The 27,500-nt window shown below is 46.5% G+C and overlaps 2 protein-coding genes across 2 annotated transcripts in view; one reads left to right on the top strand and one right to left on the bottom strand.

Annotated features, from left to right (window-relative positions):
• The window catches only part of strbp (spermatid perinuclear RNA binding protein), a gene marked incomplete at its 3' end in the record, with an annotated part of 20,802 nt that extends 5,855 nt beyond the window's left edge, over positions 1-14,947 (top strand). Inside the window, exons 5-16 of the mRNA XM_080530391.1 lie at positions 540-635; positions 755-866; positions 1,689-1,786; positions 3,112-3,217; positions 3,391-3,474; positions 4,194-4,402; positions 6,505-6,654; positions 6,846-6,980; positions 7,394-7,534; positions 9,537-9,681; positions 10,479-10,553; positions 14,853-14,947. Coding sequence (XP_080386517.1) covers positions 540-635; positions 755-866; positions 1,689-1,786; positions 3,112-3,217; positions 3,391-3,474; positions 4,194-4,402; positions 6,505-6,654; positions 6,846-6,980; positions 7,394-7,534; positions 9,537-9,681; positions 10,479-10,553; positions 14,853-14,947 — 1,446 coding nt within the window. The remainder of the gene's footprint in view (positions 1-539; positions 636-754; positions 867-1,688; positions 1,787-3,111; positions 3,218-3,390; positions 3,475-4,193; positions 4,403-6,504; positions 6,655-6,845; positions 6,981-7,393; positions 7,535-9,536; positions 9,682-10,478; positions 10,554-14,852) is intronic.
• Positions 14,948-24,186: 9,239 nt separating this feature from the next.
• Positions 24,187-27,500, bottom strand: part of rabgap1 (RAB GTPase activating protein 1) — a 53,745-nt gene continuing 50,431 nt past the window's right edge. The window contains exons 24-27 of the mRNA XM_080528233.1: positions 26,946-27,029; positions 25,159-25,230; positions 24,762-24,959; positions 24,187-24,564 (exon numbers count right to left, since the gene is read on the bottom strand). Coding sequence (XP_080384359.1) covers positions 24,442-24,564; positions 24,762-24,959; positions 25,159-25,230; positions 26,946-27,029 — 477 coding nt within the window. The 3' untranslated portion in view covers positions 24,187-24,441. The remainder of the gene's footprint in view (positions 24,565-24,761; positions 24,960-25,158; positions 25,231-26,945; positions 27,030-27,500) is intronic.

Below are 27,500 nucleotides of genomic sequence, written 5' to 3'. Positions count from 1 at the left end.
CAAATTCAATTCGCTAATCCTCAAAGGGCAATTGCCGATTTGGATTGGATTTCCTTTCAAAAACACACACACCCCATAATACTAAAGTAGAATTGATTCATTCTCATTCACTAGAAGCTCTCTCGATCATGCTCTGTATGGGTACAGTACAGACAGTGTACTCTGTGCGAACATAATTTGTATAAAGCCTTTGTTGGGGCAATTCAATACACAGTTATGTTTTGCAAAGAGAGATTGAAAGAGACGCTGAGGGAGGATCGTAAGGCTGCAACAGCAATCGTTACACTTTCTTTTTCTTTTGGCTGTTTAGAAACCTGCCTGACTGTCATACTGTCAATGCTTCCCTGGACCGTTTTGCGTCTCCACCCAAAAAAAAATCTCTGCCAACTGTACATTACAATTAGCTGGAGTGTACCGTTCAACTAAAGGGACCTCTCTATGGCATGACCTAATGTTGACACACAGAAACAGTCATCCCCGGGTTTATCGGTGTCAGGGCCTGGGGAGTTATTGTCTGTGCTACTCTCCCTCTCTCCTAGGCCAGAGTGAACGGGTTGAAGTCCTGTGTGATCATCCTCAGGATCCTGAGGGACATGTGCAATAGACTACCAGCCTGGGAGCCTCTCAGAGGATGGGTGAGTCTGTCTGTCTGTCTGTCTGTCTGTCTGTATGCACACTACACTCATTCGTGTATCAGTGTGTGTATGTGTGCGTGTGTGTGTTACTGTAACCCTGCCTTGTCCCTCCTTTGTAGCCCCTTGAGCTGATCTGTGAGAAGGCCATCGCCACGTGTAACCGGCCACTGGGCGCAGGGGAGGCCCTCCGCAGGGTTATGGAGTGCCTGGCCTCGGGTATCCTGCTTCCAGGTAGGCCCCCCGACCACCAGGGGCGAGAGAGGGAGGGAGGGAAGGAGGGAAGGAGGGAGGGAGGGAGGGATGAGAGATTTGGACCCCACCCCTTCATTCCACTCATTTCGGTTTTGACCCATGATTTTTCCTCTGGAAATATGACATTGTAAATAAATATTATAAATATGAACATATAAATATAGTTACAGCTATAGTCTCCAGTCCCCAGGACTCACAGAGAGGCAGCCAGGGTAATGAGGGGGGTTTGGTTCTGTTCAGTTAATATTTCAGGTCTTATCTTGACTTGGAAATAAGAGCTCTGATCAGGAGATTGTGTACATTTCCTCTATGAAACACAAATAGTAGAACATATTTAAACCATTGTAACCTACTTTCTCCAGCCACCAGCCTCTATCTATCTATCGCTATCTCTCTTTCTCTCATGCGCTCTCTCCTGTTTTTCTCTCTCCCGTCCCTGTCCCCCCGACCTTCTCTCTCTCTCTCTCTCTCGCTCTGTCGTAGAAACAACAGACCTGTTATAGCCTCTAAATGTTCAGGTCCTTTCTCAGAGGTTTGATGAGATCATAATTCATTAGTGATGTCAGAAATAGTAACTCATTAAGTTTCCCTGGGTGAGCTGGAAAGGACAACAGACAAGGACAAGTTGAATGCTATTTTGAGGACGAGTTTGTTTAATTTGTTTAACTGATGGCATTTTGAAAGAGTGGCGTGCTTGAAGTTCTTCTGAACGAACAGGAAGTGTCCAATTGGTCGGTACGGGCGCTGTGTTTTAAAGATGTGATGTCACAGTGTGGCTTTGTTTTGGTTGTGTTCCCTAAGGTGGACCAGGATTGCACGACCCATGTGAGAAGGAGCTGACTAACACGCTGTTGGCCGTGACAGACATGGAATTAGAGGCCCTTACCTACAGCGCCCAGGTGAGACACAGACACACACACACACACACACACACTCACACCCTGTCTACTACTCTGTCTCCGTGTTCAGTTCTCAGTGTTCAGTGCAGCGAGCAGCCAGGGTCCCCAGCTCCAGTCCTGCTCTTATCTTGATCTCTAGCCTGGAGATTAGAGTGTCAGACACGGAACCCCTTAAAGACGCTCCGCTCTTATCTGGGCCATGAGCTGTGTGTAGAGTGGCTACACACTGTCTCAGACACACACATACACACCACAACCTGGTGTGATGGAAGAGCTAACACGTGTGCTACACGCACACACATCTCTCTGACCCATGAACCTTGTTTTGGTGCCACTGGGAGGATGTGTTTGTGTGTGTATGTATGTATGTGTTTGTGTGTGTATATGTATGTACGTGTGTGTGTGTGTGTGTGTGTGTGTGTGTGTGTGTGTGTGTGTGTGAGCGTATGTATGTATGTGTGTGTGCTCGTTCGTCCCACTGAGCAGAGGAGAGTGATCCGCATGGCTGAGTGAAAATCCTCCCAGTGCTTCTTCTTGTAGGAAGGTGAGAACGGGGCTGGAATGTCAATGCGGTACGGATGCCCCAGCGTATGAATGCCTCAGTGTTTCCAGGCCTCTCCTAATATGTTTGATTAGGAAATGGACTGTGTCTGTTTGTACGAGTGCTAATACCCCCTTTCTGTGAGTGAAGCCCCCAAAAAGTGAGAGTTTAGCTGCATCCCATTGACCCCCCTCCCCCTTCCCACTGAAGTACACACTTGTGCACTCCACACTCCTCCACAGCACTCCCAGCATCAGATCGGTTTATGCGTGGGCTCTTAACACCCATCTACATTCCATTGAAACCCACGTGGGAAAGTGCACAAGTGCGTACTTCAGGACAAGAGGTGGAAAGACGGGGGGTGCGCATCTCTGTTCTAGTTGAGTGAGGGTCGGCCCTCACTCCTGCTTGTCGTCCTCTGTAAATGATCATAGATGGTATGATGCCTGTGCCTTTCCAACACATCGTCTCGAACCACAGCAAAGTGCTGTGCCAATTGTTCCGCTTGTATTGTTTACATGGGGTCGCAGCGCAGCCACGGTTGCTAAGTAACCCCCGTGACTCTTGGGCAACTGCGAAGGCAATTGTTGCTCAAGAGCACTTGTCCATGAAAACAAACAAACTGTAAACAAAACATTGGTTTCTGTAAATGGGATCGTGAACCACAGAAATGATTTTTGTTTTGTTTGTTTCTCCCTCTGTGTCTGTCTCTCTGGCTGGCTGTCCTGCTCTCCTCACCTGTCTGCTGTGTGTGTGTGTGTGTGTGTGTGTGTGTGTTTGGCAGCAATCCCTGAGACTCATGGCGTTTGGGCAGATCTACAAAGTCCTGGAGATGGATGCTCTTCCCTCAAGTAAACCCTCCCAGAAATACCCCTGGTCAGACAAAGAAGGTGTGTGCGTGTGCATAAATGTGTGCGTGCGTGCGTGCGTGCGTGCGTGCGTGCGTGCGTGCGTGCGTGCGCGTCTCGTGTGTGTGTGTGTGTGTGTGTGTGTGTGTGTGTGTGTGTGTGTGTGTGTGTGCTTGTCATGTTGATAAGTATACTAATGTAACTTTGTTATTCAGGCTCAGGACTGAAGAGACCTTACGAGGACGGGCCTATGGAGGACACAGACCTCATCAAGAAGATGAAGAGGAACCTGCGGAAAGGTCCATTTCACCTCTCTGACCTCTTCTGTCCTGTGACCTGTGAGAAAGTCATGTGATCATGTGTGACGACCCTGATAGCAGCAGCTGCACAAACTTCTTATAATTCCAGACTGTCGGATTGAGGAAATGCTTGGCCTTGGAGAGACTGAGGCACCAATTTCCTTTTCTGCTCTAAACTAACATCATGTGACTGAACTGTGCGTGCGTGTGTGTGTGTGTGTGTGTGTGTGTGTGTGTTAGTGGCTATACAGCCCACCTCTCCTACCCTGTCTCTATTTCCCATTCACACTCCTCTCTTCTCTCTCAAGGCACATGCGCCACACAACCCCTGGGAAATCAATTGTATTGATTTGTAATTTTTCTCAAAGCCATCCAGCTGTCCCCTAGCCTGTCCTCCCTGCAAGCAGAAAACAAATGGGCTAGAAAGAAGCAGATTTGACAATTAGCTTTTTGGAAGATAATTACAGAATGGTGCACAGTCGATTGCAGAGCTGTAGAGGATACAAGTGTACCATCGCTCCTCCAAACTGATTTATGTTTTTATTGTTTTTTTTTCCTGTTTACACACACACATTCTCTCCATACACACACACACACACACACACACACACACACAAACACACACACACCCACCCACCATACCCACACATACCCATACACACACACACTCCATATGCACACACACACACACACACACACACACACACACACACACACAGTTCTCGACAGCAAAGCAATAGACTCCAACCAGCCGATGAATGCTTTGATGCGTCTGAACCAGATCCGGCCAGGGCTGCAGTACAAGCTGCTGTCCCAGTCAGGGCCGGTCCACGCGCCAGTCTTCACCATGTCTGTGGACGTGGATGGGACCGTGCACGAGGCCTCGGGCTCCTCCAAGAAGACCGCCAAGCTGCACGTCGCCGTCAAGGTAACTTGGGCAGGGGTGGGGTGGCATGTGAACGACCCCCTGGATGAATTAGAATCAGGATTGCAACTACACAAGAGTATAATTATTTGGCTTTGGTACCTCAACATTGACATTGCAGCATTCAGATACAAAACACAATAATAATAAGTAACGTAAGTAAAAAATAAAAATAAAAAACTAACCCTACATTGAAGTGATGGATTTTACAGTGGCTTCAAAAGTGCAAAAATGCTGTGCAGAGCATGATGATATGAAATGCAATATAATACAATACAGTATGGTAGTATTTGTTATACTGCAATATGTTAATTTCCGCTGTGAGCGTGGGGTTGTGCACCCTTCCAGTGTATTTCTCCAGGAGCCTGATTGCTTGGGGGAAATAGCTGTTTGTCAGCCTCTGGGTTTTAGCCCCAAGGCTTCGGTAGTGTTTCCCCGACGGCAGTAGCTCGAACAGTTTCTGATTGGGGTGGCTGGGTCCCTAATGATCCTGAGGGCCTTTCTGACGCACCGGTCCTTGTAGGTGTTGTGGATGGAGGGAAGCTCACAACCGCTGATCTTCTCAGCTGTCCGCACTACCCTTTGCAGCGCTTTGCGGTTTTGGTCAGTGCAGTTCCCATAACAGGCAGTGATGCATCCCATCAGGATGCTCCCCATCAGGATGCTCTTGGTTGTGCCTCTGAAGAAGGCCCCTGGGATCTTAGGCCCTAAGCCAAACTTGTTCAGCCCCCTGAGACATTGTGCCTTTTTCACCATTTTTTTTTTTTTTTCGCGTTGGTGTGTTCATCCCAGGTGAGGTCGTTAGTGATGTGAACCCCCAGGAACTGGATGCTGTTTACTCTCTCCACAGCAGACCTGTTGATGGGGTCTTGTGCCTGCCTCTTCTTCCTGAAGTTCACCACCACCTCCTTGGTCTTGTCGGCGTTGAGAGTGAGGTTATTGACCTGGCTGTACTGAGCCAGGCGGTCGACCTCACTTCTGTAGGCGGTCTCGTCGCCATCGGTGATCAGGCCAATCACTGTCGTGTCGTCTGCGAAATTGAACCCTGTGTTGGAGCTGTGAGTGGAAAATGTGGTGAGGGTCTAGGAAGGGTGGCAACGCCCTGTAGATCAGGACCTTGATGATCTTCTCAAAGCATTTGCTTCACTACAGGTGTGAGAGCAACAGGGCGCCAGTTGTTTAGGCGTGTCACCTTACCCTTTTTCAGTACCGGGATGATGGCAGATGACTTGAAGCAGGAGGGCACTATACCCTTGGAGAGGGAGAGGTTAAATATAATGGTGAAGACAGTGACACCAGCCAGTTGTTCTGCACACGCTTTAAGCACCCGGCTGCCTTGCGGATGTTGATGCGCTTGAAACCTCACACACGTCTTCCTCTGCGATGGTCGGATGAGCATTTGTGTGTGTGTAACACATTGTTTTGTAGATGAGACCAGACCAGTCTGATTTAGGTAGCAGAGCTAAGTCTGGAGAGAGAGGTGTTGGTGTGGTGAGAGGGAGCAGGGAGAGCTGTTCTGTGATGTGAGAGGGGAAGAGTGGTCATTCATGGAGGCAGTGTTTTATGTGTTCCAGCTGTGGTCAGGGATGTCTCCTAACCCCCCTACTGGCTGCCGAGGGGTTAAGGCGGCCAAATCTGTGTAATCCTGACATCGTTGTGAACAAAGAGGCTCTCCTGAGCATTGAACCAGGATAATCCTCTTTCCCTCTCAGATTCCCATAAATGGCTCTTTTTCTCTCTCTCTCTCTCTCTCTCTCTCTCTCTCTCTCTCTCTCTCTCTCTCTCTCTCTCTCTCTCTCTCTCTCTCTCTCTCTCTCTCTCTCTCTCTCTCGCTCGCTCTCTGTAGCGCTAGCACCAATTTGGGGCAGACCTGGTGCTCCTCTCCTGTCCTGCCCTGTCCACTAGCCCTACGGTGCTCGCTGGGCCAGGGAATTAGCTTCTGTGGGACTCAGATGTATTGAGATGGAACACGAGTGCTGTATGTTTGAGTTCAATTTAAGCCACAGAGCCCACAAAGGGGTGCATCACGACGAAGGGTCAACACACATGTAGGTAATGGACCCTCCCTCACTCCTCTCCTCCTCTTCCTCCTCCTCCTCCTCTAGGTCCTCCAGGCGATGGGCTACCCCACCGGGTTCGACACAGACCTGGAATCAATGAGTGCCGACGAGAAGTCTGACGGCGAGGGAAAGAGCGAGACGTCCACACACTCAAGCAATAACACAACACACTCCTCAGACTCAAACACACTGGAGGTACATACACCCCCCCCCCCCCCCACACACACACACACACACACACACGCACACGCACACACACAGCTGATGGATTACTCTCATGAAGGCACAAAGAACAAGAAAATTAAGGCAGAAAGAACAAGATTCTTTGGCGATCCCATGCTGTGTATCTGTGTCATCTGATTTCCTCTCTGGTCTCGTTGTGTCAGGTCCGAACTCAGGGTCCTATTCTGACGGCCAGTGGGAAGAACCCAGTTATGGAGCTCAACGAGAAGCGCAGGGGGCTGAAGTACGAGCTCATATCAGAGAGCGGTGGCAGCCACGACAAGCGCTTCGTCATGGAGGTGAGGCTTTACGCCACGCATATTCCCCCCGCGAAACTTCTGCCCATCCACCTCCACCTGGCAAAACACACACACACATACACTCTCTGATGTTGGGGCTTATCAGGCGTACAGTAGAGCAGTCAATCAAGCTGAGAGAGCTGTGCTAAGTGCTGTTCCTCCAGGGCCACTGATAGCTCTCTGGTTGCTGTCTGCTGTGGTTTCTGTCACGCCTCAGTGACTCACAGATTGATTAACATCACTGAAGAGGAGGTCAAGTCTTACTAACATCGCTTGCATATGTCCTGACTGTCTCCCCATTGATTGAAAAGGAGTGCGTGTGCGTGTGCGTGTGCGTGTGTGTGCTTGCGTGCGTGCGTGCGTGCTACTTCTTATGTGTGTGTGTGTGTGTGTGTGTGTGTGTGTTTTGCCAGGTGGAGGTGGATGGGCAGAAGTTTCGCGGGGCGGGGCCCAATAAGAAGGTGGCGAAGGCCAGTGCTGCCCTGGCCGCCCTGGAGAAGCTCTTCTCAGGTCCCAACGCGGCGGGAAACAAGAAGAAGAAGATCATCCCTCAGGTGGGCTACCACTACTGACACTCTAGAGAAGAGCCCACATAGAACACCCAGTCACATCAACCAATCAGATCAATACTGTACAATACATGAGGGCCCCATCACTTATCCATACTGTGTATCTGTAGAGGCCCCATCACTTATCCATACTGTGTATCTGCAGGAGGTTGTACAGCTTGTTACTCTTTGGTTGTATCAGATCAGTGACCATGGTCGTCTCTCAGCCTGCAGCTTTCTCTAGTAGAAAAGAGACACAATAGCCCTATTGGCATGGGACTAGTGTTACCTGGGGACCTCTAGTCATTTGTAATAATTGCAGAGGTCGTCTGTGATCTTAATCTCGTGCAAATCTGCCATTGTCCGTAATTTGTGAAGTAAAAATTCCATCACAAAATGACCTACCATGTTTCACCAAACACAGAGGTCCTGTAATGATATTAGTCCCATGTGAATCGGCATCTCTGTGATTTGGGGTTGTTTGCATGTTTGTTTGTTTTTTAGACTTTCATTCTGAAAAAAAAAAGTTTCAGACTTTTATTCAGAAATTATTTTGTAAGACTTTTATTCTGAAAAAAAAAAGACTTTTTTTTTTCCAGACTTTTATTCAGAAAAAAAAGGTTCAGACTTTTATTCAGACATTTATTTTCTTCAGACTTTTATTCAAAAAGAAAATTCTCAGACGATGCGACGTCAACATTCGATTCAGGCTGATTACTATAGGCTCTACCAATCCTACCCAATATTGCTTGCCTTGCTTCCACAATTTCTCCAATATACAACTGGACATATTGTGCTTACATGCTTGATTATTATTATGTAATATAGGTGTCTTGTAATCCCATATGAGATGGGCCGTGTAGCTATGTGGCATGACACGCCTTCCCACGTTTTATACATTAATGGTGACACAATGGTTAAATAAATTACTTGGTTAACTTGTGACACACATCGCTGTTTTAAGACACATTTTTCGTTGGTTAGTTATCTCAGGTAGCTCGTTTCTTAGCTAACGTAATTTACCAGAGAATCCGATTGCCAGAGAAATTGCTCTCCAAGCTTGGTCAGTTTAGATCGTATCTTTATACCAGTCATAACTGGGGTCGAAGAGCTCCCTGTGGCTTTGAATTAGTGTCATCAGCTTGTCATCGTCCATGTTGGCTGTAAGTTGTATAACGTTACCGGTCAATTAACGTACAGTAGAGTAAATATACATTTTGGATTTCCAGGCGTCCGGTTTTCAGTGTACAGTCTCTATACTACGTGTGTACAATTTGGCTGGTCATTCAGTCGTGCTAGATTACCTCCGCGCCTTTTTTCTGCCTCGTTTCCAAGAAGTATGAAAGAGAGGTTTTAGCACAATGTACTTAAATGTAGTAGTACAATGTTTTCCTCTGAAGTAAAAGTATACAGTTGTTGTACAGTTATGTCGGGGTACAGTGAGTTAGTTACATAGAGCCTTGACATCATATCCGGAGGATAATGTCAGTACATTTTAGTGAAATACAGACTTTGCTTATCCCGTGCGAATTCACCGCACGAAACACAGATGTGGGGGGTAATTTCTAAATCACATGAGGTCCCCAAATAATGCTATAGTAGTAGCTAATAGTAGGCCAGGCATACAATAGTGGTACCTGTTTAGCTGATAAATCAAAATATACCCTAGGTTTATATTTGGAGGTACTGTAGAGGACAAACCCCAACTCCTAAATATTCAGATTTGGCAGGGCAGTGTCAGGAATTGATACATTTGAAGTTCCTTCCAGAAATAGACTGGGAGGGCACTTTATTTTGCCTCCACACTGTTTATGTTTCTGGTGTAGCAGGCTCATTACTGCACTGATGGATGTGTTTGCATTTGCACGCACGGCATCCCAGTGTAGCACCTACGTTAGCAGTAACACTACTGTGTGTGTGTGTGTGTGTGTGTGTGTGTGTGTGTGTGTGTGTGTGTGTGTGTGTGTGTGTGTGTGTGTGTGCGCGTGCGTGTGTGTGTGTGTAGCAGACACACGCAAAAGGAGCTCTAGCTGCCGCTGCAGCAGCGTCTGCGGTGGCCGCCCATGTGGCCAGGGGGAGAGGGAGGGCGGCCCTGGCCGCCAGAGGGGCCTTCGTCAGCGCTGCTACTGCTGCCCCGGGATACGTCACACCAGGTGTGTGTGTGGGTATGTCCGGATGTGTGTTTGTCTTGTGTTTCCAATATTCTTTATCACATTGGTTATTTGAAGTGTGTGTGTGTGTGGTTGCGTGTGTGTGTGTGTGTTGTAATGGAAATGTAACCATACGGTCCTCAGGTGAGACAGGAAAACCAACAAGATGGTACACAGTATTTACTCGTTAATAAGGTTTAATCAAAATAGTTTGCAAAGTATTTGACTTGTTCTACAACAGTACACAACAGAAGTGTCATGTCTTGGCAAGAAGCCCCGAATTCCAGCTCTCACGACCATTTTATACTGGACTGGATGCACAAGGTCAGCCGGCCCCCCTTCGAGGGTGGCGTGATTTACAGACAATGAGCTGGTGTGTACCTTATCTTTCTCAGTACTAGCAGATGGGCACACTATCTTGTCAAGTGGCAGATTTAACCCGGCCTACCCGGCAGAATGAGCACATTCTGTACTGAGAAGTAAGGTCACAAGTAATCAGAACACAATATCCAAACTTGCATTCATGTAGAACTCCAGAGCAGTTAGATCAGATAACATACTGTTAACCTTTTAGTCTATGACGTTAGTACAGGAACAAATCAACTTAGGATATACTGATTATACACAGGAATGTCAGGAAGACACGTCAGAGCATTTTTAGCCATTACAGTGTGTAACTGGATGGGTGTGTGTGACTGGGCGGTGTGTGTGTTTGAGTGACTGGGTGTGAGTGAGACTGGGAGTGTGTCCGGTAACATGGCGCTCCCTCACAGTCTTTAATGCTTCACCGTGTCTCTCAGGCTTCGGGAACCCATATGGATACAGTGCGGCTGCCGCGCAATACAGTGCTGCTGCTGCCGCCGCCCCAGCCTACGGTAAGGCCCTCCTCCCCCCTCCTCCCCACCGCCTCAGAGTCTAGGGTCCAAACAGTCTCTCTCTCCTCTGTTCGTCCCCACACCTGTCGAGGCCCTACTGGAGATCAATACAGTGCCATTGAGATACCAAATTTTAGAATTGGGCGGAAAAAAAAAGAAGAAAAAAAAGTGATAAAACCGATCATAACCTTTTGGTTCTTACTGTGGTTGGAGCAAGCCTTGCTGTGCTTCTTGGCCTGAGTGTCCGAACACTGCTGCTGCTGTCAGTCTGCCTGCTCCGCTACCCCCCCCTTCCTACTCCTCCGACCCTGTCTGGACATCTGGATCTCTCCACAGTGTAGCTCTGTCGTCTACAGCCAACCCCCATGATACCCCCATTCAAAGCTAAGCCTGGGACCCAATGCCATCAACACACACACACACACACACACACACACACACACACACACACACACAGCGTTAGTCTTTGGTGTATACACTAACTACGCTACACTACCTACAGTACAGACTAAAGGCGTTCTGCTATGTACTTAAATGCATAGTGACTAGCGACATGTACCAACCCCAGCTCTATGGACTTCTAGGTCTGAGTTGATTGAGTTGGTGTTGTGGTGATTATCTGACCACATGGGGAGTGACCCCTGGCAGGGAAGAGGCTGGTCAGCTCAGTGCCAGGCCCAGTGGCGTGTAACAGATCTGAAGGGTGTGAATGTCTCCCATAGTCTCTTTTTTTTTATTGCTGCCAGACACTCTCCCGCACACACAGCATAACTCTATCTAGTGAAAGACTGCCACACACGCACACACGCACACGCACACGCACACACACACACACACACACACACACACACACACATATACACACACACACACACACACACAACAGCATGCAGTTTTTTTCAAACTATCTGTTTCTCTCACACACACACACACACACACACACACACACACACACACACACACTCAAGGTAGAACAGACTGATCCTTGTGTGGTGCGTGGCATTGGCCCCCCAGTTCCGCCTGTCTCAGGGTGCTTTGAATGAGTCTTATGTGCAGGGGGGAGTGGGCCAACTGGGGACAACTCACACACACTCAGGAGAGCCCCGCGCCCCCCCGCCCCCAACACAACACAGGGGGCTCCTCCTCCCTTCTCTATGCAGCCCAGTGGAGCTGAGTGGTGTAGTTTAACCCCAATGGCCCGCTCTCCCCTGACCGTTCCTTAACCCCCCCATCATGAAGGAGGTCTGGTATTTGGCTGTGAAATGATGTGCCCCCCCCCCTTTCCCCCCTCCTCTCCCTCCCCCAGAGCTTCTGAGAGCTGTTGTTTGCATGTGTCAGTTTAACCCCCTCCACTACCGTCATCTGACACTGCTGTGACCGTCTTGGCTCCTGTTGCTGCTTTGTGATTTCTTAAATGGGTTCAAGACTGTGAGAAAAAAACACACACACACACACACACACACACACACTTGAGAAACCTACACGACTCAACTAGGACCGCAACCACAACTGCACTCACGACCACGCCAGCCAGACCATAACAACTTAACTGCACACTTAAACTGTGCAGTAGCAGTAAACAGACCACCAGCCAGCCACAGCCCTGGCCTGGGCCGCCTCAGCACCACACCCGTTCTCCCCTCTCACCTTCTGAACACACACACACACACCAATCACAACACACGCATTCATACAGCAAATAGGAAATAGCTAATTGTTTTTATTACTCAAAGTTTCTTCTTTTTAAAAAATGTTTTATCTTCTCCCAAAAAATTATTATAAATATATTTTTTTTTTAATATAATCCAGTGACAAACACAGGGTTAGTGCAGAGGTAAAGTTGCTGACTCCGTTGATCGTTACCCGTCAATACCCAGATGTTTCAGTTGACCCTGACTCCTCTCACTTACTTTCTCTCACACACACACACACACACAGACACAAACACACACCTTCTCCCCCTCCTACTGTATGCTGTAGCTTCTGCACACAGGAACTGTCTAGCTAGGTACTAGATAGCTACTACGGTATAACACAGGCAATGTCTAGCAGGGGAGGCTGGTGGAGGTACAAATCAGAGGACAGGCTCATTGTAATGCTTGGGATGGAATGAGGAATGGTCTGGATATAAGACAATGAGCCATCCTCTGATCTCTGCCTCCAGCAGCCTCCCTGGTGTGTAGCTAGGTACTACAGAAGGTAGCTGTAGTTACTGGACTCATGTGGAGTGCTCTTTTCGTGTCTCCTCTGTAGGTTATCCCAAGAGAATGATTCTGTTGCCTGTCATGAAAATGCCTGCCTACCCCGTCCCTCACTACCAGTTCTTTTAGCACAGGGGCCCCACTTTTTTTTTTTTTTTAAGAAGGGAAAAATGAGTGTGTTTTTCAACATATCCAGGGTGGAACTAAGGACTTTTTGAGCAGAAGACACATTTGTAAAAGTGCATTTTATTTTTTGTTTGTTTTTTCTTACTGTTTCCAACTTTTATGAATAAAAAAAAAAAAACTGCAGGTTTAAGCTCTTTAAAGAAACACTTGAAGGATTTGTACTGTGAATTGTTACCTCATTCTTTTGAATCTAAATTATATCAGCCTTTTTGTTATTGTTGTTATTTGTTCTCCTATAGGAAGGTTTTAGGCCTTTTGTGCAATTGGACACAGACACATTCTCTGTAAAAGTAATGAGAGCTGTGTGAAGGATGTATAAGTATAATTATTATTATACTATTATTATTATTATTATACTACTGTGGACAAATAAACCTTTATCTCCTAAAAAAGCTGAGCACTGCCTGGTGTATATGTGAATCAAGGGCCCCTAGCTAGTAGCTGCAATAGACTCCTCATAGGGCCCTCGCTAGGTTAACTAACACTTTCTGTTTGGCTTGTAGTAGCGGAAGCTGTTTCATGATATGCACAGTTACAGGAAGCTGCATGGCCTGGACAGGAAATGCCGCTGGCTTGGACAGGATGTAGATAGCAGAGGGCAGAAGTGGTGTAGAGCTTAGCACCAGAGGCTACAGTCGCCTAGCAGCAGCTTTAGGGTAGCTACAGCACTCCCACTCACACTGGTTATTCTGATAAAAGCTCCTAATGATGTCACCCACGTTCACACAAGCCCCTCCTCCCTCAGAGACTGTCACACAGCACATAGAGGTCCTGTGGCCGTCACTCACAGCACAGCACAGCACAGGGGAATTTGATGTGGCTGGTTAGTTGGCTGGTGTCCTTTCCAACAGCACCCCTACCTTACAGTATCCTACAGCACAGCATACACGACCGGAACACCCACACACCTACCTGTACACACCGGAGAATCGAAAGCAGCAACAAGGGACCCATGGAGACTTGCTACCCAATTGTCCTGTTTTTTTGTTTTTGTTTTGCCGTTGTCTGTTTTTCTTTTATATTTGTGTTTGTTTTTGGTGAGTGTCTCAGTGTCAGCTGTTTAAGTCTGTCCTCTGCCATGGGCCGGCCAAGCTACCTTCACAACATTGGCTCCACATACCCTCTCCTCTCCTTATCCTGCATCATGGCTCACTGGCTCCTCCCCATCCATTGTGTACTCTTCCAAAATAATATAAATACATTAATATTTATTTCCCCCATATGTAAGAGGTTTGAGAGCCCAGGATCCAACCAGGGGGTCAGGGGTCATAAAGGGAGACAGTGAGCCCTCTGGAGGAAGGCTTGTGCTGGCCCGTGGCTGGGGGCGTGACCATCATGTCAACGAGAGAAACCCCCGGGAGTGGTCCTTTTTTAGGACAACCGTCTCCATGGTTACAGCCATGAGGCGCAGCCATTGGGTCGAAGGTCTCCGTGTCCTGTCCAATGGCTGGTTGAGCAGGGGACACTTGGGTGACAGGGGAAGCTCCCAGGACTTCCACCTCTCTCTCTCGTCGCGATGGCAGCCATCGTACTGTACTATACTCTCTCCAAAATCACATTTGATTTGATTTGTCAGAGTTATGTACTAACCACATTGTCTTTGAAAAACTTTAAAGTTGCTACATAATTTATCACATATCTCTGCTTTTATCTCAAATGAATGAGCTCCAAGTTTGTTTGTTTGTTTTTTCCAATAGTTTTTTCTTTTTAATTTTATTTCGGTTTGTCAGAAGTGGTAACCGTTGCAACTTAAGTTGTTGATGTCTTTTATTAACCTGAATACACCCCAGTGCAATGAAAACCCCACGTACAGCCTGAAAGAGCAGAGACAATGAATGGGAGCGTATGGACATGATGCCTCCTATAGGAACCCACATTAATTGCAGTCTCTCTGCTCTTCTCCTCACTGTAGGTGGTCTTTTCATTGACAATCCCTTTTACCAGCCTCGGACCATCGCACCTTTTATTATTCACTTGGGTCCTCAAGATCTCTTCTCTGACTTCTAGAACCATCAGGTTGTGTGGCTCTAAACGGTCGTACGAACCGAACCGCTCCCTCCCGGCTTCTTGACCAGGCTGTCTGTCTCTCTCTCCACCACGTGCAGAGGCAGAGCGGTCAAACTCCTCTCACTCTCTCCTCTTTAACCCAAATATCCCCCCCCCCCAACAATGGAAACAAACAAAAACAAGCAATACGCAATTTGACTTTTTCGAACTTCAGCTGCATCTAAAAGGCTGAGGGACTATTGGGTCTTTCTTATATAGCAATACACCTGAACTTCTGGCTTCAAGCTTACTTGAGATGATGTGAATGTTCAATTGAGTCTTACCCAACACAAGCATTGCAATATATTTCATTTCAATTGTATATTCATTGTGTGTGTGTGTATGTGTGGCTATACCATGGAATATATGCATATATATGTATGGTATATGTTTCTATAAATATTATGTGTTGATACTATTCTATGATGTAGTTATGTAAATATATATAATTATCATTGGTATAAATTATTTTAGAATTACAAAGTGAAATGTAATTGTAATCCCACTATATAGCTTTCTTCCAATTTTATATACACTGAGCAATTTAATCTAGTACTAGAACATGCTGAGCAATATGAAACCTGTTTCTTAACCTGTGCTAATAGAATAGCTTAGTGACGCTTCCTTCCTTTTGCCTCTGTCTTCTCATCTGAGCCTTTCTGAGCATAACGCTCTCCGACCTGAGGCCCACTAGCACGGTCCTGGATGAGAGGCACTCAGTCTACCCACCCACCCTCTCTAACACACACACATTATGCAGACACACACGCATGCACACAGACACACAGACACCAGGCATGATAATCGCTCACTTTTCTGCGAAATTCGCCGTTTTGAATCCAAAATAGGTGACCTACATTCATATTTATTTATTTATTTTTTTGCAATCTTGTAATTCTGCATGTGACCACCACTAGAGTAAATCTAAAAGAAATCAGATATGAGCACATGGAAGCTAATTTTTCCACAAAAAAAACTTTCCGCCGGGACCGCCTAGCAGGTTCCGGGTCTCGTATCCTTCTCACCTTTTTCACCCCGACCCATTTTCATGCCTGAGACACACACACACGCACACACGCACACATTCTGTGATTCCACACACCTTCTGTCTAACTTTCTGTCAGACTGCACACTTGGACAGTGCAACATTTGGCACTGGTCTACAATCTCACTACTGAGACATACTATACATACTATACTGTGCTATACTGTATCTGTGTGTGTGTGTGTGTGGTATGCTCTTTCTCTCCCTCTCTCTTCCTTTCGTTCTCCTGCTCTCTCTCTCATAAACGGGGTCTGTTGTTGGGCAGTGAGAGTCAGCCCCCCCCCCCCCCCATGACCACCACAGTCCTCTCTGGCCTGCTATGTGGGACCAAAAGCACAGTTTCTCTGCTTGTAGAGGTGGCCTCCAATACTGAACCACCTGCTCCTCCTCCTCCACCATATCTCTCATCCCTCCCTCCTTCACTCCGCTGTGTAAAGCATGCTGCTGATACATACACGCACGCACAGGGCTTACTGCCTTGACACAGCCTTGTCACCATACTAATGGCTAACTAATTAAATGGGGACTCCCAACAAAAGCTCTACTGCAAAAGTCATAACAGGCAGGACCCAGTTGATTCATACCCCCCCCCCCCCCCCTCCAGCCTTATCTTCTCTATTACGCTATATATCTATATCTAATGCTCCACTGATATGAAACCATAGTAAAGTGTAGTTAATGAGTTTGTGTGGGGGTTAACCATACAGTGTGGTGGTGAACTACAGTGCCTAGCCAGATTACCAACCCAGCATCAAGGCCGCAGCCGGTCTTGAACATGGAATAGTGACTATCCTTTATTTATCAGAGAGGTTCACCATGTCCTGTATGCAGATGGATCACAATGTACAGTACAGATCATCATATTAAGCATATTTGAATGTTTATTACCTTATTTCTACGGTGGAGTTGAGCTGCAAAACATAATGTTCAATCAATCCCAAACCCAGTGTAATTTGTCATTGAAATGTAGTAGACTGATACAAACATATGCTTAACCACACAATCTGACAACTGGTAAGATATAAAATGGGCGAAAATACCTACAGTAGAAGGTCATTGTCTACAATACCCAAAATGTAATGAGTTATTTAATAGCCCAAGCCATTGAGGCATAGCTTTATGTGCTGGTTAGAAGGTAAATGTTCTTATTCACACACGCTAATGTATGTGGCTTCAGTTGCAGTTACAGCTTCTGATGGCGACTCATATTCTTTGGGATGTTCAACACTGCAGCCTTTAAAAAAAAAAAAAGAGAGAAAAAAACAAAACAAGAGACTTCAGTCAGATGGACAGGCTGAAATATGACAGAATGTACATGAAAAGCTTTGATTCCTCTTCCTTGATCTCCATGCCACTTTGATCTTCTGTGTTTGTCCATTTGAATGTGCGTTCTATTATTTGTTTTAAATGACGTGGGAAAGATATTGAGCATGTCATTTTACAGACAGATAACTTCAATCAGTTAGGGTTAAAATGTGGGTAAGTCTGACATAAGTTGTTATGGGTAAGTTGTTGATAATTGTTTTGTTCACTGGAGACAGAGAAAATGCATGTGAAGATGAAACTGAACTGATATATTTCACATTTACATTTTCAGATGTTTGATAGTCCAGTTAACTATATAGTTGTCGAACACACAAGCCCCTTTCTGATCTTTAGTGCTATGATTGGCAGCTGTCAATCAAGACATACTGTGTGCTTAATCCCTATTGTAGTGTCTTATTGATCTTTTTTGAGACAGACATTCTAGAATAACAATATGTGTATATTATAACCATAGGCCTGCATAGAGGGGGAAATTATATATGTCAAGGATTAATCGATAGTTCAAGAACACCGATCGAGTCGAGTTTCATGTCTGAAGAAAGTCCATATGGTACAGCACTTGTGGTTCTGATGCACCCTCGGCCATGCTGCCATGTTGAACACTCCTCCATCTATCCCCAGACAGACGCCCCTGTCTTCCTACAGCATCTTTCCCTCCTCTCCTCTCTCTGAGGACTGTGGAGACATGCTCCAGCCAGATGGCCCGCATGAATAACACTGGACGTCATATTTCACTGAGTGCTGCCTTTCAGTTCCCACTCCCCTCCTCCTGCTCGCATCAGAGGCAGGCCAGGCTAATGACCTGTACCTCTGCTCCAGTAGCTTCCAGGGGAACAGCCATGCTGGTCACAGGCTAGACCGCGACACAGCTGCATCTCCTATGACCGATCTGGGAGATGGGAAGACCAGGCAACGTAAGAAATGGTTTCAAATATATCGCAATAATGAGGAGGCCTTGGAGTGGGGACTCTAGGGAAAAACACATTTATTACAGTCCTGCTAAAAGGCTTGTAAAGTGCTAATTGTGTTTGTTAGAATTATATATAATTGATTCATGTGATTGTAACCTCGTCCCAATGCTCCTTGGAAGTCCCTATGAATGAGGCCCTACTTGACAAGGGATACAACAAGCACAAAACCATACTAGCAATATTCACCACCTCCTACTCAGGGCCACTGGGCACACACTCAAATACACACTGTAGCCAGTTATTACAGCCCACTCACACTCTCCTCATAGTCTGGTACAACCCCAGGACCACAAAGGGACAGTAGAGCGGGCTCTTATCCATGGGCTCTCTACCCCCAGCTGAACGATTGTATTTTAGCGGAGCCACAAGCTGTATAGTTCAGAACCATGAAGGATCGTGAAGGAGACATCGGAGGACGGCCTCATTGTAATGCATGGAACACAATGAGGAATGGTATCAAACTAAGCCTGTCCTCCGATTTCTACCTCTAACTGGTGCAGACACAGTAGGACAGGAGCCATTTATTACTAATAAACAGACTTCAACCCCATTCTGTACCTCAGTGCTTTATAATGGGCTGTAGCAGTGCATATCTCTTGTCTACCTATTTTCTATGTGGAAATCTGTAATACTCTTATGTTTCACCGAAAAGGAAAGGGACTTGTGTGGGAGACCAGTACACACTAGGAAGCTGGGAATTCAATTTGTGAGCCTGCAGGGCTGAAATACAGATGGATCCTCTTTCGGTTTGCAAAAATGACTGTCCTCTCAGCAGCACCTAGTTCAGGGTTGAGTATGGAAGTTGTCTGTCACCAGTGGAAACACACATGCAGGCATTACAAGCTTGCTCCAGGATCTCTGACCGTCGATGTTCAATATCCTCCTAAATGATCAAAGCTTTTTTGGTTTTGGAATGTACACTGTTGTTGTAGAGTAGAATGTATAACCATAGGAAAGACATAAATACAGACTATATATATATATATATATATATATATATATATATATACACACACACATATATATGTATATATATACACACACACATACACTATTCATATATATATTCTTTTTGAACTACTCAAGTTATTTGGGCACTTCAGCCTATTCGTGTTTACATTTTCTCTTATTTATTACTTTTTTGCGAGCGTGACGTCTTACAGTATGAGTGATGGGCTCTTCCATCTTTTTATGTAAATATAACTCATTTCAGTTTGATTCTGACGGGAGGAGGAGATGAACAGCTAGGCTTGAGTTGTGTGTCTCGCACTTTTTAATGATGTGGCATAAATGAATTATATAAATTTGAACTATAAGAGTTATCAAGGTAATCCAATGTGAAGTGGTGATCGTGCACAACCTCTGTGAGAGAGCTGCGCTTAAATAGAAGCCAATAGAAATGACGGCAGTAGATGTTTGCTAGCTGTGGTATTCAATTATTAGTAGCAAAAAAAAAATCACCCTAGTGATCTGTTTGTCACTGTATTTGCCATAATTAATGCTTGAAAAAAAATAAAAAAAAGTGCTGAATCTCTGAAAGTGTCAAGTTTTCTTCTATAAACATTAAATAAATGCAGGCTATAAACAATGTGTTACTGTGTTTTACTATCTGGTCTTTGTTTTCTGATTATCACAGGTTGTTCAGAAGTAGAACGTTTGTTAGGATACTTTATGGCAAATGTAATGCTTATAAGTGTAGTGATATACAGTCGGGAGGGGCAATGACAAGTAACACAACCTGTCGGTAAGCGAAGCAGCTGTCAATCACATTTAGGGACAGTTTAGCTGTTGGGAGAGTCAGAGGATCCAGTGTCATGTCTGATATTCAACACTAGCAGAGGCCGTAAATGATAATCCTGAGTCATTACTGACTGAGATTAAGAAGTGGCAACGTCTACTAACATTACGACAGTTGGGTCCAATTAAAATGAACTCATGGGAATATTAACTGTTGGTAACCTCTATCAAGTCAAACTGCTATAATTTGAGGACCATGCAACAGATCAGGGGAACTTAACAAGTTACTGTATAAATAACCAGCACATATTTTTATTAGCCTCTGCATGTGCTGGAATAGGTTTCTGCTGAGTAAGAGGACACCAGTTCGTCACCTCAGTAACTTGATGCTGGTTGCATTACAAGCAGTCTCAAACAAACCTGAGCCCTCAACTCTCTGCGCCTGCATTAGGTTACAGCTCTCTGGGTCATCTGGCAGTGACACTCAGACCCTGACAACACTACTGACATGGCCAGAATGACTGGATGGATTAGATGCTTATGCATAGGAGCATGTATACACACATGAATACTGTAGGACCATGGATACAGCACAGATGGAAAACTAAGGCAGAAATGTAGACATGTTAAAGAGCTGTTAAAAAGCATGTGTGAGGTGAGACACAGCTTGGCTGATTTAGCGTCACTGGGGAGGAGCATGGAGGAGGTCCTTTCCAGCCTGGCTGCACTGTACTGAAGGAGAGCCAGCCTGGCTTGTCTATTAGAGACACCCGCCATCTGGGAAAGTCATCAGCAGCCAGCAGGAGCAAAAAGGATCTCAGTACGCAGCTCCGTGTCCGGGCCCAGGCGGGAGGCTCCTATTTTGGCCCTGGAGAGTCTATACTGAGTGACACCTCTCCCTGCATCAGCGTTAAGCAGAAGTAATGGGTGAGTGGATGGTTGGGGTGGAGTGGGGTGGGGTGGCTGGGTCTGTGACAGAGGTGGTTGGGGGGGTGCCTCTAATGCCAAACCGGTGTGAACCTGTCTGGTCTCCCTCGACATTGAACTGCAGAGCTATTCGTCAACCCAAACCCATAAACATTCCTCTCGTGCCCCACTCTCTGCCACTTGGCCAGGAGGCTGTATTTTTAGAGGTGTAAGTAGGGGTAGAGGAGAGGAGGGGATTGTTTAGTTGCGTAATGCTGACGCTTGGTACTCTGCAGCCGTTACCAGGTTTCCCACGGTTCGCGCCCCCCAGCCGCAGTAGGAAACCTAGACTGATCCCCCAGCCTCCAGCCGGGGTGATAATTTTACAGGGCCCCAAAGTTATAAACACTTTAAACGATATAGTTAAGCCGCCACAATCCATACACACTGTACATTTACAATCAGTCACAACTGATGGGTAAAAATAGCTCCTTACTGAAGCACTAACAGAAAGGAAACTCTTTGTGGGACTGGCTAGAAAAGAACAGAGCACAGAACAAAGGATAAAAATAGAGCAAAGCAAAAAGCTCTTTCAAGATTCCTCTCTACAGGAGGGAAGCCGCTCATTAGGATGTCAGGGATTGACTGAAGACAGTTTGTTTTTCCTAAACAACACACAATTACAAAGAAAAGGCTGAAAATGAGACAAGAGCTTTTCATGGAACACATTTCTACATAGTTTCCTCTCGAGATGATTTCATACAAACATGTGTTTGTGATGAATTTAACAACACAAAGCATATTTCACTCCTCTTGGGAGTCAATGACACTGACTTGATGGAGGTTACAAGTGAGCTGTGGTGGAGCATCGAGAGGGCATTTCTTATCTCACTCCGACATCTTCTAGCCAAGCAGAAACACCAGATCAACTCCCTCCTCGTTCCCACTCCCACCACAGCAGGGAGAATGCCCCATCCCTGCACAACATCATTAGCTTGCCTAACCCTGGCCTAATTAGTTTCCAATGGTCCCTCTCTCTCACATCTCTTCCCTGTCAGTCCAACCCGGTGGATCCCGGAGCAGACCACATGGAGGGCTCATCAAAGTGTTCCGTTCAATTAGCAGCCAAATAAAGAAACAAACAAAGTCCTGTGTTCATAGCTTTATATTGAAATATGAAGTATACACAATGCAACCTACACTATTACAATGTCCACACTTCCTTTAATGTTTGATGAAGGTACATTTTGGCATGTAATGGATGAGACAGCAGTCTGACATTTAAGACGGAAGCTTTGAGCAAAAAACATGTCATTTAAATCTGTAACACGTACAATTAGGCAACGTTAGTACAGTTACAGAGGAGAGTAGAAATACAAAATAATAAACAAGAACTCATCATAATGCTTCTTATGTACAACCCAGTGCCTTTGGGAACGGCCCCCTTGCTCTTCTCAGTACACACAGGCCTTCCTTCCACTGACATCAAACACACACTTAAGCAAGCCAGATCCCATTAGAAATATGAATAAGGTGCAAGGACCCCCCGCCCTAATGAACCCAGCCCTCAGCAAGACTCCTGAAAAGTGAACACCAGTGACCCCTGACCCCTAATGAGCTGGCAGGTTTATTTTGACCTCAGCTCACTCCCTCTCAGGAGTATAGCTAGGTGCGCCTGTGGCGAGAGTGTGATGTATATTTATGTGTGTATGATATTCTCATGTGTGTATGTTAATCTGTCTATTGTATTCCCTCCTGGAAACTTGGAGCTTCACAGTTGGTGATGTTGGTAATGTCGTAAATACGACATGAACGTGTTTTTTTTTTTCAAAGTGTTTTTGATGTCAGAACTCTTCAACCAATATGATTGCAGCTAGCTATCTCACTAAGAAAGTTTCTTCTTTTAAAGCTTGTTATTACATTAAAGAGTCATCTGGGGAATATTATTTCTCAACCATGTTAAAACAGAAATGATGCAACTGTTGATTATTTAATAAAAAATCTGTGTTTTGGCAGACATTTCTCCACGGAGAATGGTGCAAGTTTACAGAAAATATCGCTGTAACTCGTAACTAATAATCCTTCTACCCTGAGATTCCCGCTTGGAGATCCGACTTGGAGGCACGTTCGAGTGCTTATTTCCAAGTGGGAAACTCGTATTTGAAAAATTCCAGCGTGACTAAAACGCACCAGTGTTTATGTTGGGAGAGTTGGGTCAATGCCTAGTGTCTGGAGTGCTTTGGAGCCACTATAAGTTAACATCAGTTTAAAATGTGACCCTGTTTCAGGGTTCACCCAGGGGGAGCAAGGGGGAGCCAGGGGGAGCAGCTGCTCTCAGAGAGGAGGAGTCAGGACCAGGGGGGAGGAGGACGTTCCTAAAACAGGGAGGGTTCTGCGTCTGTGGGTGGGGTGTGAGGGTCGGGACACACCCCATCTCTGCAGCTTCTGAGCACCCATGCTTCAACCCAGTGCACTGCGAGGGCTGCAGCTGGCCCACGGGGACAGGACAGCGCCCACTAGTGGTCAGCCTCTGCTACCTCCGCTGCTTTAATATATCTACGGTATCTACTGTTCAGTTCTGTACATCATCACTTCAACCTTCACATCAAGGCTTCGTCATAAAGCTCCTCTGTCTGTCTGTCTGTCTGTCTGTCTGTCTGTCTCCCACCTCAGCACACAGCAGCCAGCTCCTCTCATGTTCAGGGCAAGTTCACAGAAACGGCAGATGCTTGAAAAAACATGATCATCCATACAAACATGCACACACTCATACGCATACACACGCGCGCCTTAATGCTTTCTCTCTCTCTCTCACACTACCACACTCTCTCTCTCTCTCTCTCTCTCACACTCGCACACACACGCACAAACACACGCGCACGCACACACATGCGCTTGGGTGTGCTCAGACTCATCCTTGCACAAACACGTCTATACATAAGCATGTTCATAGTTACATAATATAGAAAAGAAAGATATTGTTTCGAACGGAAATTAGAAAAGCTCAGTTTGAAAAGGAGGCCATTAGCTCTCGTAGTACCTAAATTACAGTTTGAGTTGTTGCTGTTGTTGTTGTGCAAGTAGTCTGGAGTAGGACAGTAAAATGGAGTGTTTGCTCTCTTCCAATGCCTGGAAGGACAGTTCAGGTATGTAGCTATAGAAGCCCTTTCCTTACCTGTTAAATATCAGTAGTATAAAGACTAAACATTGGAGCATCTTTCCTTTTTTTTGTTTCTTTTTAAAGTACGGTAAGTACATTGTTTCTTTTGGGGCAGTGGTACCATTGAGCTTAAGTCCTTTTTTAAAAAAAACCAGTGTGGCGCGCTCTGGTCCAGTAAGTGGGTGGTACCCCCTGACCAAGGGGGAGGGGGGAGGGAGAGGGGGAGGGATGGGGAGGGGAGGCCGGGCATGGGCAGTGACAGGTTTGGGAGGGGGAGCAGACAGTCTTGTGGTTGGAGGGGGGGGTCAGGTTAGGGAGTCTCTTTGCCCTGCGCTCCTGTTACGGTCTTGATGGAAGTTAACGTCCTGTTGAACCAGGTCTTCTTGGCTGCCTGGACCTCGTTCAGAGCGAGACCCAGGTGGTGCTCCAGGTCCTGAACACACAAACACACAGGAGGGCGGTCAGGACTAGACCTAGGTCTAAGGTTACAATGGGATCAGAGCTGACCGAGCTTCAGGCTAATGTACTACATAGCATGATGCAGCATGAATGAATTGTTAATGAATACAGGTTTGGGCAAACAGGGAATGCTAGGATGCTAGCTGTGGTGGTTAGCGTTAGCGCCCATACCTGGATCTTGCACTCGGCCTCGACCAGCTGTAGTTTGGTCTGAGCCAGCTCCAGCTCCATCTCTCTCAGCTGGTTCTTCAGCTCTTCCTTCTCCTCGTCCGTCTCCTCCTCACTGCCCTCCTTGGCCACGCTCACCTTCTTCAGGCGACCCTCCTTGTTAAACAGCACGCTGCACTTGTCACAGCCCTCCACCTTCATCTGCACAACACAACAGATGTCAATCTCCTTTCTCCCTCCATCTTTCATTTTCCTCCTCCTCCTCCTCTCTCTTTCTCTTGAGTAAGTACAGGCTGTGAGGGTGATGATCCTAAATGGACATTACCACCTGTGTACACCACCTTCCTCAGGTAGGGTTAGGGTGCCATGATCATGTCATGTGACTGAGGTGGCGACTCACCCGGATCTTCTCCAGCTCCCCCTTGTTGGCCGCCTGCTGCTTCTCCAGACGCTCACTCAGCTGGGAGCAGATCTGCACAGGCACAGCACGGGGGTGAGAGGTCAAAGGTTAATGCCCTTAGGGCAACTGCATTACATACATACTGCAGTATTACTGCGGTACTGTTAACCCCGGCCTACCTCCTAGACCACTGTAGCTGGACACGTGTGCTCCAAATAGAAAGGTCATGAACCTGCCTGGTCTTCAGCTGTCATAAGGATGGTTAAGTCAACACACTAATAGAACCCCCCCGTCCCCGTCAACCCCCCCGTCAAGAGTAATCCGTGGCTTCATCCTCTTACAGTAAATTCATTAGCAGCAGCAGTCCACACCTCCTGTCATTAGAGGATCGCCACCTCTCTCACTCACCCGCCCACCTGCTGGGAGATCCATGGGACCATGTCCCTGACTGGGACCTGTGATCAACAGCAGCAGTCACACGAGACAGACAGACAGACAGACAGACATATCCCTCTCTCTCCCCTCCCTGTCAAACTCAGACATCTCTTCATGCAGGGAGAAAAAGCAGCTGCCACCGCGACAAGTGAGGCCAGCTACAGCAGGGTTCAAACACACCACAAACAGAGAGCCCTGCATTTAGCCTTGCCAGAAAAAGAAATCCATCACCCCACATAAGCCGCTGCAATTAGCAAACAATAATCCCAATCACAGACAAGAGAAAGGGACGTGGTGCTTCTGAGGCACTCGTATACAAGTATGAGTGATTATTATTAGTGTTCCTCTCAGGAGTTTGTTAGGAGGATAGGAATAGTGTGTATTGTGTTGTTTTTTTCCATTTTAACAACCTCTTCTCAGTGATTACACCGGCCCTCATCCCGCAATGGCTCCAGAAACATCCCCTGTAATGTGTTTTAACTAACTATACCCCCTTCAACCCTCTTACCTTCCTACCCATGACTCTGTGTCTGTCCTCTTTAGCAGCTCCCCCTCTCCCCCTGCTGCCTCTCTCCCCCTCCCTCCTTCTCTCTCTGTCCCCATTAGTAGCTCCCCCCCCCTCCTACCTCTCTCCCCCTGCTGTCTCTGTCCCCTCCACCCTCTATTCCCCTCCTCCCTCCTTCTCTACCTGTCCCTCTCCCCTCCTCCCCTTGTTCTACCTTTCCCTGTCCTAATTTCTAGCTGTTCCTCTCCCCCTGCTCCTCCCCTCTTCCTCTATTCATCTCTGCCGCCCCCCCATCCAAGTCCTCTGTGCTCTACAGTAGTGTTCCTGTAAAGCCCCAGCAAGCCTCTGTTCCCAGATCAGCTCAGAGGCCATTATCAGGCCCGGCCATGAATCACGCTGTCAGCAGCAGGCCCATTAAAACAGCCTCAGCGGGGACCAAACTATTTTTAAATAAAACACATTCTCACCTCTTTGCTGTCTGCTGTATGATCTGAGGAGAGCTTTCAGGTTCCCCCCCCCCAATTTTCTGTCATTTTTCTATTATTTTCTCTAGTATTTTTAGATTCCTGTGAAGATGTGGAGCTGCTATTTCTGTTATTCTGTCTATGCACTCAAATGTTGCATACTTTTGCTTTGATTAATGTCACTTTAATGCCTGAAGTGGGATTCATGAAGACGTTATAGTTGGTTGCCAGCAGATTGGAGTGGATATTGCATATTCACACTCACCGTGGCCAAGTAAATACTGAAGTACTAACGTTGTCACTGAGGGTTGGGGGGAAAGTAGAAACTCTAAATGGATAGCAACTCCAATAGAAATGAATTTTAGATCGTCTGCCACACTCACCTGTTTATACTCTCCTATGATGGAGCCATTCTTCTTGATCTCCGATTCTGATTTATCCAGCTCCCGTCTGCACATTTCCTTGAGCTGTGCGCACACACACACACACACACACACACACACACACACACACACACACAAACACACAAACACACAAACACACTCCTCTTCAGATTCTGTATGGTAAATAACATGCCCAGGGAAGGGAGACACTACACACTCAATGTTGCCTGCTGCTGGGACATGAGACCTTCACCTGGAACCACCCTCTGTATCTTTCACACCAGGCTTTAACCTGTGTGCTCTAAGCAGGGCCTGACTGTTCCAACTCTCCTTGGGCCTGAATACTTCCTGGAGCACAGACACACTCAAGGAGAAGTGAGATGGACTACTAGAACAATTGGAGGGGACACCGTCAAAGGGCAGTGGCAATGTCAGATGCCCCAGCGACTATTTCTCACCAAAGTGAATGTCAGGGGAAATGAATCAGAGGTGGGAAGGTATTGGCAGGTACTGTGCTGGGAGCAATGTCCTTGGTAGACAGAGAGAGGGATACAC

Source organism: Nansenia antarctica (genome assembly GCF_963989245.1).
Source record: "Nansenia antarctica genome assembly, chromosome: 4".
NCBI lineage: Eukaryota > Metazoa > Chordata > Actinopteri > Argentiniformes > Microstomatidae > Nansenia > Nansenia antarctica.
The sequence above is the reverse complement of the archived record's forward strand: the minus strand, read 5'-3'. Positions and strand labels throughout refer to the sequence as shown.